We start from the raw sequence: 12,060 nt of genomic DNA, 5'->3' as shown, positions 1-12,060 counted from the left end.
TTTACAAGTTTTCTCGTGTTATTTTGCCATAAACTTTTCATGATTATCTTGTTGCTAATTTTCAATTTTTAACTTTCCAAAAAAAGTTTCTTTTTATCACATTATTTGATATTTTACTACATTTGAAATTTTTCATAAATTTATAAAATATATATTTATAAAAATCGTGTTCTTCACTTTCAGCTTTACATACGTATAAGAACCTTACTGTACCTTTCACGCATATTAAAATAAGAAGGTACTCGTCGTATCCCCACTCTCTTTCTCTTCCCACAAGCTAGCAGACAAGCCCTGTCTCAGGTACCCTACACAGGTGCATTCAGGTAGCATCAGGCTTTGAGCCTACCTACAACCTTGTTCATAGTCAATATATATATATATATATATATATACAATAAATAAATACAAGTGAAATAATAGTTGAGAGACATGTGCTATAATTCAAGATATCAGTGCAGAAAATTGATACTTATTTTAAATTTAATGTTATAATATTGCATAAGTTCAGGTCTATATTTACAGGATTATTGCAGAGCTAGATGCTGTAAGATAAAGATACTTGATAATTTTCAACGAAAGATGAGCGAGCCAGAGAGCAAGAGTGCTTTATTGAAATCCAAATGTAAATCATCCGATCGGCCGTACTCTGCGGATATTTGCAACGAAGATGATCATGATTGGTGGGCGAGTGACAGCGATTCCAGCACAGGGTCATATTACTCGCAATCAGACACCGGCAGGTAAATTCAACGAACGGGCACATTTGAAAAATTTTAAATATCTTCAAAATTTAATATATATAAGTGTATACGCAGTTCTGTGGTTGAATGGGAGTCGGAGATCGGACCCAACGGAGAAGTATTTTACATAGAATCGGCAGAGGAAAGTCTGCTCGAGAATCCCACAGCTTCGGAGGATAAGAGCGAGAGCCCTCAGCCTGAGTTAACGCGTCGCCGCAGCACGAGAGCCGGCAAATTGTTCCGTCTTATCAGACGCAAGGAGAGCAAGCGGTGGAGTACGAGAAATAAAAGGATCAGCAGTAGCGTCGCGGCAAGTAATACAGCTGCTCAAGAGAAGGGAGATGGAAGCAAGGAGGTCAAATTTCAAGATTTCCAGGTATTAAGCCGTCCAGTTGCAGTAATAAAACTGATATTTTGTTAAAAATATAGTTATTATATATATAAAATATATTTAACTAAAATAAATTTTAAAACACGATTTTAAATCGAGAGATTTAGCTGTGATCAAATAATCTAATGTAGCAAAATAATGAAATGTCAAAATCAGCTTTCTGTATCCGTAATGTACGTAACTATTTGTTATCAGGCAGGAGAAATTCGAGAAGTCACGCTGTGGGTTGATCCTGAGAGAAGACATAAGCTTGGAAGAAGGGCAACTTTATGTGAAGCATACTTCGGTATCACCCCGGGTGCGTTCTCGGACGAGGTCAGAGTTATGGTGGCGGGATTTATACCCGACGGTGAAGCTATGAAGAACAGAAATATAAAAATCGGGGACTGGTTGCGGAGCATCAATTCGAATAATGTTACTTTCCAGAATTTGGACCGGATACTGTCTGAAATCACCACGCCATCAAATGTAAGATTTAATAATAATCGATAAGTGTAATAAAGTAATTAATAATTTCGTTAAGAGTCTACTATGTAATTATTAGAGTCTACTGCGTAATTATTATATTCAGATATATTTTTTAATTTTAATGAAAAGATTAAAAATTCTTTATTTACAGGTAACATTAGAACTGCAAAGAGTGGCTGGTGTTGATGTTACTGCAAAGTTACCAAAAGCAAATGAACCAAAAGTAATTAATTTTTATATAAATACAACAAGAGTGATATACATATATATACCTATATATATATATGAAGTAAAATCTTATAGATCGTATTTTTTTGTTTAGCAATCAATATTGGTCCAATATCTGCTGAGTAAAGAAACCAGCAGTTCCTTTATGGAATCTCTGTTGAATTATCCGTTGGGCGTAATATATTTAAAGACTGCAGATCTTTCGGAAATGGGACAAGAATTGCAAGGCGTATTATACACGTATCCGCGATTCGAAACCAAGAGTGCGCATTCTTCTCTTTGTACGGCAAGGGGAGCTTTTATAACTCTTAATCATTTATTACCCAGTATAGTGGGCTCGGAACCACTCAGGTATGCTACAAACGTACAGTTAATATTGTATTTTGTAATTTGTATTGAGAACAAAATTTATGTATATGTCGCATCACGTTCATTTTTCAGTACAACTGTCCATATAGGCGAAGAAGAAATGCATATTGCATACACATCCCGCGACGATGAATTACTTTTGATAGCTTTACCTGGCAAATGGTGAGTTTTACTAAAAAAAAAGTACGATTAAAATTATAATATTTCTTAAAATATTTTTGAAAAAACACAGCATCCATTTTAATAAGAATTTTATCAATCGTTCCTTTGTAGCTGTTCCCCTCAGGAGATTGTCAAGATTACAGAGGACATAGTCAGAACATTAGAATTTACCTACCAATCGCTGACGAAGTGCTTTACTTCTGTGGAGAACCAGTCTTCCTTAGATCATTTTTTCATGCTAATTATGCGTAGATTAATGAATATCAAAGATTCCTGCAAAGATGCTGACGTTAAAACGAATTCAGCGAATCCACAAAATGAAAGTGCTGAAAGTTTGGAGAATTATAAGTTCAGAAGCGCCTTTTCGGTCGCAAGTTCTATACAATTACCGAGAGACGCGCAAATTCAAATAGACGCTGCATTAAGCGAGATGGAAGCTATGGATTACAGAGATTGGGTATGTCGGTACAATTATTTTAACTGTATTTTAAATAATTAAGGAAATACGTTTATATTAAACTTTATTAAATATATGCATCTATTGTATCTAATAGACGCGTGTTTAACAGAACGAAGATCCTATGGATTGTCAAAGACTGTACACTATATTAGGAAGTTGCATTTACCACAAATGTCACCTTTTGGGATCTCATTTGCCTCACGACGATCTGATCGACGTACATTCGTTTCTGCGACACAACGGTCTGTTAAATCTTGTGAGCCAGGAACAAGTAAAATGCTTAGTTCTGTGGAAACAAATTTATCCTTCGTCTTGCAATCGCGGGAATGTTGACGGCAATGACGGCGACCAGTTATTGATACCCAATGGAAAATGGTTTTTATTGGTTATCGGGTATGGACACGATTTATTAGCGGTGCTGTTGGAATCCGGCGGATGCACTGCCAAGTGAGTGTATATTATTTTACGCGTACAGTTCAAGTATTGCTTTCTATTTAAAAATTTTATCATTCAATTATCAGGTACAACGATGCGATAGGCCCGGATGTGTTTTACGTCGAAGAGGCTCAAGAAACGCTGAAACATATACAAAAGATAGGAGTTACAGTCTTGGCCTCGAAATGGATTACATCCAATACCAGACCTGAGGTAATACCATTTGAGGAACATACAACGACGAAGGCGTCGTCCAGCATCACGGAAAATCTGTTCGGATTGATAAAATCGTCCGACGCGCAAACTGTATCGTCTAAGCAGAATGTCAGTTCTATCAGTAAAAAGCCGCAAGAATTACCTTCTATCTTGAAGAAACGTTCCGAAGAAAATCCCGTTATCTCGGGTTCTGGTAAGTTGGAATTCAAATTAATTCAAATACTTCTTACATCTTAATTAGCTTTGTCATTTTTACAATATACGTAATATATATATATATATATATATATATATATATATAATAGTTATTTTAATTATGTCTTATAAGATTGTTATCTTACAAATATATTTGTTTCACGTATGTTTAGTATATTCTCTACAAACGTCCGAAGATTCACTCAGCCAAGGAACAGGTGGTGTTAGTGAAATGAGCGACGAGGCAATGCCTATACTTGGAAGACGAGCAATCCGGGAGAAGATCAATTCGACATTGAGATATTCTGATGATAGTGATTCAGATATCGACATATATAAGGTAACTGTCATATAATAAACTGGACATGAGTATTTACAGTGAAAAAACCATAGCGCACGTTACAAATATTAATATATTTTTCTATACTTTCTTACAGAGTGATAGTAATGTTCTTACAATGGATATATCCAATATACGAGAGAATTTGTTAAATCAAGCGGAATACCTGATACCACAAAAGCTAACTGCAGGTGATAAAAATTATTTGTATCATTACGTTCACTTAGACATGGTAGAAGGAATTTTATTAACGTCAATTCCCATTCAAAACACACCGAAGGATAACAAGATTCTTGTTAATTTCAACAAGTGTGTACATGTTATCCATAGATTGCTGCATAATACAGTAAGATTTAAAATGTTAAATCAAGATATAGACAAAACGGTAATCAATAGAAGTTTAATCGCTGTTAAAGAACACGGTGTATTATTTGAATGGGAAAATACAGCCTTTTGGGTAATTGGTCGTCTCTACACGAGTCCTCATCCGAAGGAACTGTATGTGTGTCATCAAGACTCTGCACCTCAGAATCTAATCGAGATAGCTTTTCAGTTACACTCGTAATACTTACACCGTGTATATATATATATATATATATATATATATATATATAAAAATCGATTAATTTTTATTAAAAATAAAAATTTTATTAAAAATAAAAATTAATCGATTTTTATTATGTATACAATACTATATGTCTCAACAATTTTTAATTTGCAATTTTTACAATAGAAAATTAATTTTAGATTAGGTTTTTATTAAATAATAGTGTATCATTTATAAAAATTTTATTATATTTAATCTTTATATTTATACATATATATTGTTTATTTCATTTAAACTGGCTTAATTTTTCTCAAATTATATGACATTTTATGTCTTAAAAAAGGAGAGAGGAAATCCCACATAAACTTCTTTCTCTTCTGTGATTCTTGTTTTTTTAACTTATTTATATTTGCATATGCAATATCAGGTATTTGGACAGAAACATGTGCCCAATTCATTTGAACCTCTTCATAGTCTGGGTCTCTGTTAGGGTTACTAATTAATTTTCCGCCATGCTCAAACGTGATAAATCTGAGACCAGGTCCATAGTTTTTAAATACATATGAAATCTGCGCAATGAAGCAAAGAAATATAAATTCAAGATAGTATCCTTTGTTTAAATTTTCATCACGTAAACTTGAATTATTATATCGTCAATTATTTTATCGATACTTACTTGCAGCCATTTATTCTGTGTCTCAGATCTTATTGGATGTGTAAATTGAAACTCGTCTATCAGTTCCTTGTTAACATTAATTAATCTAACTCTTAATGTATATGTTGCTGCATTGTTCATTAGAATGCTGAACTTTTCTTTTACCTGTAATGTGGCACGCGTAAGTCGCAATTATATATAATTCCTACGTATCTACACACGTCTGCACGCGCGCGCGCGTACACACACACCCACACACACACACACACACACACACACAAAAGACGTTCCAGATCTACCACATCACCTGCTAATATAAGATTCTTGAAGTCATTTAAAGACGAAAATCTATTACTAAAATGTTAAAACTACAATAGTTTTCAATGGGAAATGTTAAAAAATAAGCGAGGTATTCATAATTTGCGCGTTCCATTGTATAGTGAAGATATTCTTATTATATAAATAGATATTGTTGAAATACTTTTTGAATGCATCTTTGAATTTATATCTTCGTAACTTTTCTTCGTTATTTATTGAACTAATTGGCTGTGCATGCTAAAACTAAAATTGTAAACTTAACGTTTTGATATTATTAGAATTTTTTTCTCTAAATAACTTCAATCTACTATTAGAAAAAATAATATATGTGGTAAGTCTCAAACGCTCTGTGTGTGTGTGTGTGTGTGTGTGTGTGTGTGTGTGTGTGTGTGTGTGTGTGCGTGTGTGTGTGATATAATTTTTAATTGAAAAATTTAAAAAGTTCCGAAATAATAAATCAAGAATAAAATTAAAAATTGCCCTTTAGAGCCGACGCAGTTATTATTACGTAAGAAAGAATATCTTTATTAAATTAATAAAAGCACATAAAGAGATCGCATATGTTTTAATCCTTGGTTTAGGTCTTCTTGTGCGGCAAAACGTCACATGGCTGATAACATATTTTTAGAACGGTTCAAAACCAGCAGCAAATCCAGTAATGATAAAAGTAAGCATATATTCGCAATTTGCCAGATCTTACGCAGAAAAAACTTTGTCTGACGATTGTTACGTCAAAACAGTAAAACGGTCAGAAGAAGTAAAAGCAGGAACATATACATATCCATAAAATTTAATTGTAACGTTGAGACAATCCACATCTATATGGATATGTATACTTATATATTTCTACTTTTGCTTTTTCTGACCGTTTTACTGTTTTGACAATTACTGTTTTAACAATTATGATCAGACGAAGTTTTCTCTGCGTAAGATCTGGCGAGGGATTTGCGTACATGCTTAATTTTGTCATTACTGGACTTGCTGCTGATTTTGGCCCGTTCTGCAGCTAAAAAACTGTTATCAACCATGTGTGACGTTTCTCCGCCCTGAAGAGGACTCAATTAGCCAAGGGTCGAAACGTATGCGATCTCTTTGTGCTTTTATTAATTTAATAAAGATATTTTTTTTTACGCAATAATAACTGCATCGATTCTAAAGGGCAATTTTTAATTTTATTCTTAATTTAATAATTTTTATTCACATAAATTTTGACAATACCACTATGGATGGTTGATAAGTATCTAGGATATACGCGTCGATCCCTTCCTTTATCAGATCTATATTTTGCTTTCTGGTGTTCTGCCGTATTAAGAAATTCGGCCGGATAAAGTAGGCAGCAAAAATGGTATATAGTAGACATGAACATTTGATATTGGGCTTTGATTCGTTGTCTAGTATCATACACTGTTGTCTTTTCCACCCTCTTTTCCATTCGAGACGAATTTTTTCCCAACTAGTGATTTTCCAACCATTCATGTATTCCAATCCGGAATGGTTCTTTATCAAATTCCTGTTGTAAGGCTTGCATGTGAAATAGAATACGGACCAGGGGATCTTATCGTTCCACGCAAACGGTTCGTTCAATCTGTGCTTAATTTTTTTATGCCAAACTCGATTCGTCAGCATCTTCCAGCGTTTGCACACCAATTGGCAGTTCAGCAAGGTCTTGCAGTCGACAAAATAGAAAATCTCTATCAGTACTTCTTCCGGCAGGTTGAGTGCCAAACCGTTGTTACTCTCCTCATTGAACATCACGCGAGAACTCGAAAGAATTGAATTGAATTGTTCCATCTCTGTCAACACACTTGGCACATTGTATCGTGACACATCAAAATACATGTGTTTAAGGCGGATACATGCAGGCTTGTTGCATATGCTTGTTACCGTCTCATATAATACGGACTTTTAAAAAATGTTCTAAAAAACGTTCTTAGACAACGTTTAGAAAATGTTTTTCGTCTTAAGAACATTCTCAAGATGTTCTTCGGATAAAGTGTGCTGTGTGAGATATCATTGTTGCGTATTTATGTAGAGTGTTGCATTATTACATTTCAAAATTGTGACACAATATACATACAAAGGCGCACCGTGTAACGTATCATTTAATTCATACACAACAATAATATGATACACAAATGTGCAACAAATCTGCATCTGCTTTTACAATATTATCAGTGTTATTTCGATCAAGTCAAAAGGTCGTTCAGGCGTTCTTGAGGAAGCATTTCGCTGTCATCGCGTTCGGATTTCCGCGAACTTCGTTACGCATGATGGGAAAATATATACAAAGTATAAGTTTCTTTCTTTGGGTTTTTTTTAAAGGCAATGGGCTCTTTATTTGCGATTAGTTGGTCAGTACTTGATTAACTTCCAACCGCAGTAGCAGAATTCATTGGTACATTATTAGCTCAATATACCCCTGTATGACAATCGCGGTGAGAATTCTTCTAATATATATTTTTCAGAATTTCCGTATAATTTTATAACTTTTTAAAAAATTTTGTAAATTTATTATACAAATTGAAATATATTTTTGAGAAGTTTCCTCTTCTCCTTTTACTCTTGTCAGAACGTGGTGACTCCTCATTTTTTGTGGTGGACGCTATAATTTACAATTTACGCATATACATATATTAAGAGAGCCACAGTTTAACGCCAACAATTTCGAACGGCTTAAATTAGAAAGATTCTCATGATAAGATATCCTCTCAGTGATTTGCCATTGCCTTCCGAAAGATGACGATCGAATAAAAATCCTATGTTTCTGGATTTGAACATTAATCGTCAGAACAGAAAGCAGACGCACATCTCTGCGCCATGATCGCTACAAAAAAGTTTCTAGAAGTATCGAGGATATATATATTTTTTCTATGATTCTGCATATATATGCTTTTTGATATATTCTAAGATATTTTTAAAATTACTTTTTCTATAATTTCAGAAAAAAAAACTTATAAAATGTCCAAAAGTTTAAGGTTTTTCAGAAATATTTATATTCCTAAAATAAGTATAATAAATTTTTTAAATATTTTATGAGACACCAGAATTTGTTTTCACCAGAAAATGTTTAACTAATATTGACGCCAATGAATTAGGCTAGACTATAAAGACATTAAAATGAATGACGTGTGTATTAATTGTTAAAATTGGCGGCAACAATGCCTTCGTCTTTTTTTAGATGCCTCGTCATTTTAGATTTCTGATTTTAGAAATGGCAGGAATCGAATCGAAGAACGCGTGCACGTGGTTACGATAATATCGCCGATTTAAAAAAAAATAATAGTATAGGCGCGTTGGAAAGTTGAGCACACGTATGATTTGAGACAAATTCACCTCGGATGTACGGCCAAGTATTGGATAATAAATTTTTACACAATTCACTTCGATAAGAAAACGAACTTTCGATTCGTCTGAAGCTGCCTGAAGCTCAAACTCATCTGTCGGAGAATTTCTTCTTTCCCCTTCGACATGCTTGTCAGTTAGGGGGCGTAGCAATATCGTACGCAATATACGCTCCATAGGGCGCAAGATCTTAACAGGCGCTAATTATTTTTCAATTGTATGAAAACATATAAAAATTGATCGGCGATCGCTTATTTATTCTGCTACATCCTCGTCGTGGTTCTATGCGAGTAGTGCTAAAAATAGAAATTTTTAAAATAGGAATTTTTTTAGAAACCTTTTTTTTTGCGTTTGGGGCGCGCTTTCAATGTCAGGGCCTCTTAAAGATCCGTTTACAATAAGAGTGATAAGTCGTAAGCCGTAAAAAATCGATCAAATACAGTCGATTATTTTTTTCATATTTGACTATTTCATATTTGATTGGCCAATTTCTTACGACTTATTACTTTCATTGTAGATGAACCTTAAAAGATTACTATATTTCTTTAGGGAGTCCTACAAAGATTTCAAGCCTATTATTGATTGGCTATAGAATAGAGAGATCCGATTTCTTTTTCTTACAGTCAAGCAACAGGGTTGAAATCTTTTGTTGTAGTATATAACATATCGACAAATGCAATATACCAGCCTAAAACTGTTGCAACGCGCCTCCCCGGTTGGAGGTATAAGTCGTGCATGCAAATTGTATTAAAGTCTTTTGTTCGATCTGGATCCTACCGTGAAATTGTCATCGCTATATCAATTAATATCTATAAACAAAATATCATTTTATGTATGTACGTTACTAGAATATTACTTATATTAACTCTCTTAATATCCCTCGCAAATATGGCTAATGGAACATCTACATTGAAGAAATCACGCACATCTTGATTTAAACAAGTTTTTATTTTATTAATAAAAATTCGTTTTTATTGCATATGCAATATTTATATCACTAATTTTTTTTCAATTTTAATAATGAAACATTAATCTTAGAACAATTATCTTTTCTTGACTTTTAAAAGTAGTAACACAGTTTAAGTAAATTATTGTTTTATAAAAAATTATATACATTTAACATTTTATATATCATATATTTATACATTATATTTTTTATCTCACTGCGATCAATGATATTTTATGTTAAATTTTTTATTTAAAAAATAGAGCGAACCTTTTATAAATTAATTTCTCCAGTCTGACTCTTCTGTCTTCTGTGATTCCTGTTTTAATCATTTACATTTGCTCGTAACAGTAGAAATATTCCCAGGAATTTTCACAAAAACACATGCTCTAGTCATTTTACTGCCATAATGCCCTGCCCAATATGATCTATCCTTCCCACCATGTTCGAAGGAGATAATTCGAAGACCAGGTCCATAGTTTTCAAATACATGTGAAACCTGCACACAACAAAGCATACAAGAAAATATAAATTAAAGGTAATATGTATCCTGTATTTAAATTTTCATTATGTGTAAAATATGAATTATTATATCGATTATTTTATCGATACTTACTTTCAGCCACTCATTCTGTTTCTCTCCTATTAGAATATCTTTAAAGACAAACTCGTCTATCAGTTCATTGTCAATTCCAAGTAACTCTACGCCCAACTCATATACTGCTGGACAGTCCCATCTACAACTGTACCATTCGCTTACCTACAACATACATGACATGTATAATTCACAATTGTATATAATTTATATATACATAATTTTTATCACATAAAATAATGATACCACTATAGGTGGTCGATAAGTATCTAGGATGTATGGATGAATCCCCTCTCTCGTTAAATCTATTTTCTGTTCTTTGTTACAACGTTGAAAGGACGTCGTGAAACAGATCTGTCTGTTTTCGAACATTGGGTCGGCCATTTCTTGCAGTTCCTGGACGCCGACGGGTGGTTCCTCTACCTTCCAACGATCGCCACCATTCAAAAGCAATTTCCAGTCGGCCAATCCGTACGCACCGGAATGGTTCTTTATCAAGTTCCTCTCATAAGGCTTCTTCGTGCATGCGAAATAATATACGGACCAGGGTATTCTATCGTTCCACGGGAACGGTTTGCCCAACGTTTGCTCAGTTTTCATGTGCCAGACCTTATTCATCAGCCTATTCCAGTGTTTGCACACCAATTGGCAGTTCAACAGGGTCTTGCAGTCGGCATGGCAGAGGATCTCCATTAGCATCTCTTTCGGCAGATATTTGTCGCAGAGTACCAAACCGTTGTCACTCTCCTCGTCGAACATCACGCGAGGACTCGAAGGAGTAGCGTTGAATTGCCCCATCATCTGTCAACCAAATGTCAAGCATCGTGTCAACACACTTGATAGGTTATATCGTGACGCACCGGCTTGAATGCGTTTTGTTTCACGCATGATTTATCCTTTTATTATTTTACGATTTTATCCTTTGTTTACATTTGGTGAACAACAAAAATACCATTATACATCATATGTGAAACGGAACGCAGTTACTGTTATCACATGTGTTATGTTGTCGCTTTGACATTTGTTATTTTGACGTCAAGGCCGGTCGACGAGGTGTTCTCGAGGAAAAGTTTCGCCGTACGTCATCGCGTCCGGATTTCCGCGAACTTTCGTTACGCTGACGTAAAAATACAAGTTTATCGGAGTACGCGACGTGGAACAGCTGACACCGTGCTCGAGAAAAAGAAAGCGACACTTTTTGAGATGTCACTTGAATCGAACGAGAGTGTCGAAATGTGTCGGAGATGCGAACGATCGCTAATTACTTACGATTTTCCGAGCGGTTTTCTTTCCAAAGTTTCCCCAAGATCTACGTACGCGAGAGGTATAAACATGACGCGAATCGATAATACGCCTGTTTTGAGTCATAACGGAAGACGCGTAAAGCTCGACTTCGTTCAACGCACGAATCCCGTTTCGCTCTTTTTTGACACGTAACTTCCGTGATCCACGTTCGTCTCTCGTCACGATACAGAAATGCTCGTCGAAACTAGTCCGCTCTTTTATAATTTACCAGACATAAATACGCGAGCGAAAAAAAAATCATCTACCACGCGTTTGATAAAAATGACGCCACGTTCTCAGTATTTATTAAACTCTAACCTCGAATAACCAAAAACTCCCGACCTTCTCTTATGTCATTCTCAAAACGGA

General features: G+C 34.5%; 2 protein-coding genes across 3 annotated transcripts; one reads left to right on the top strand and one right to left on the bottom strand.

The window, feature by feature from the left end:
* The first annotated feature begins 288 nt into the window (after positions 1–288).
* Positions 289–4,569, top strand: LOC105454027 (protein inturned). 2 transcript variants are annotated; one of them, XM_011696354.1, is made up of 12 exons: positions 289–323; positions 534–740; positions 816–1,116; positions 1,327–1,599; positions 1,751–1,822; positions 1,922–2,178; positions 2,269–2,358; positions 2,470–2,815; positions 2,928–3,265; positions 3,340–3,662; positions 3,838–4,004; positions 4,102–4,569. In XM_011696354.1, the coding sequence occupies exons 2-12, from the start codon at positions 580–582 to the stop codon at positions 4,567–4,569; spliced, it is 2,796 nt and encodes a 931-aa protein (XP_011694656.1). In that variant the 5' UTR covers positions 289–323; positions 534–579. The 2 variants fall into 2 exon arrangements, with proteins under 2 accessions (XP_011694656.1, XP_011694665.1); XM_011696363.1 differs by lacking the exon at positions 289–323 and adding an exon at positions 328–363.
* Positions 4,570–4,828: 259 nt separating this feature from the next.
* LOC105456848 lies at positions 4,829–11,991 on the bottom strand. The gene is made up of 7 exons (XM_011701186.1): positions 11,677–11,991; positions 10,654–11,208; positions 10,429–10,572; positions 10,147–10,311; positions 6,743–7,426; positions 5,228–5,371; positions 4,829–5,120 (listed from the first exon to the last, which is right to left on the bottom strand). Exons 1-7 carry the CDS (start codon positions 11,773–11,775, stop codon positions 4,842–4,844), a joined length of 2,070 nt encoding a protein of 689 aa, XP_011699488.1. The 5' UTR covers positions 11,776–11,991; the 3' UTR covers positions 4,829–4,841.
* Positions 11,992–12,060: the final 69 nt, after the last annotated feature.

The sequence above is a fragment of the Wasmannia auropunctata genome, unplaced genomic scaffold (genome assembly GCF_000956235.1).
Source record: "Wasmannia auropunctata unplaced genomic scaffold, wasmannia.A_1.0 LD336106.1, whole genome shotgun sequence".
Taxonomy (NCBI): Eukaryota; Metazoa; Arthropoda; class Insecta; order Hymenoptera; family Formicidae; genus Wasmannia; species Wasmannia auropunctata.
The sequence above is the reverse complement of the archived record's forward strand: the minus strand, read 5'-3'. Positions and strand labels throughout refer to the sequence as shown.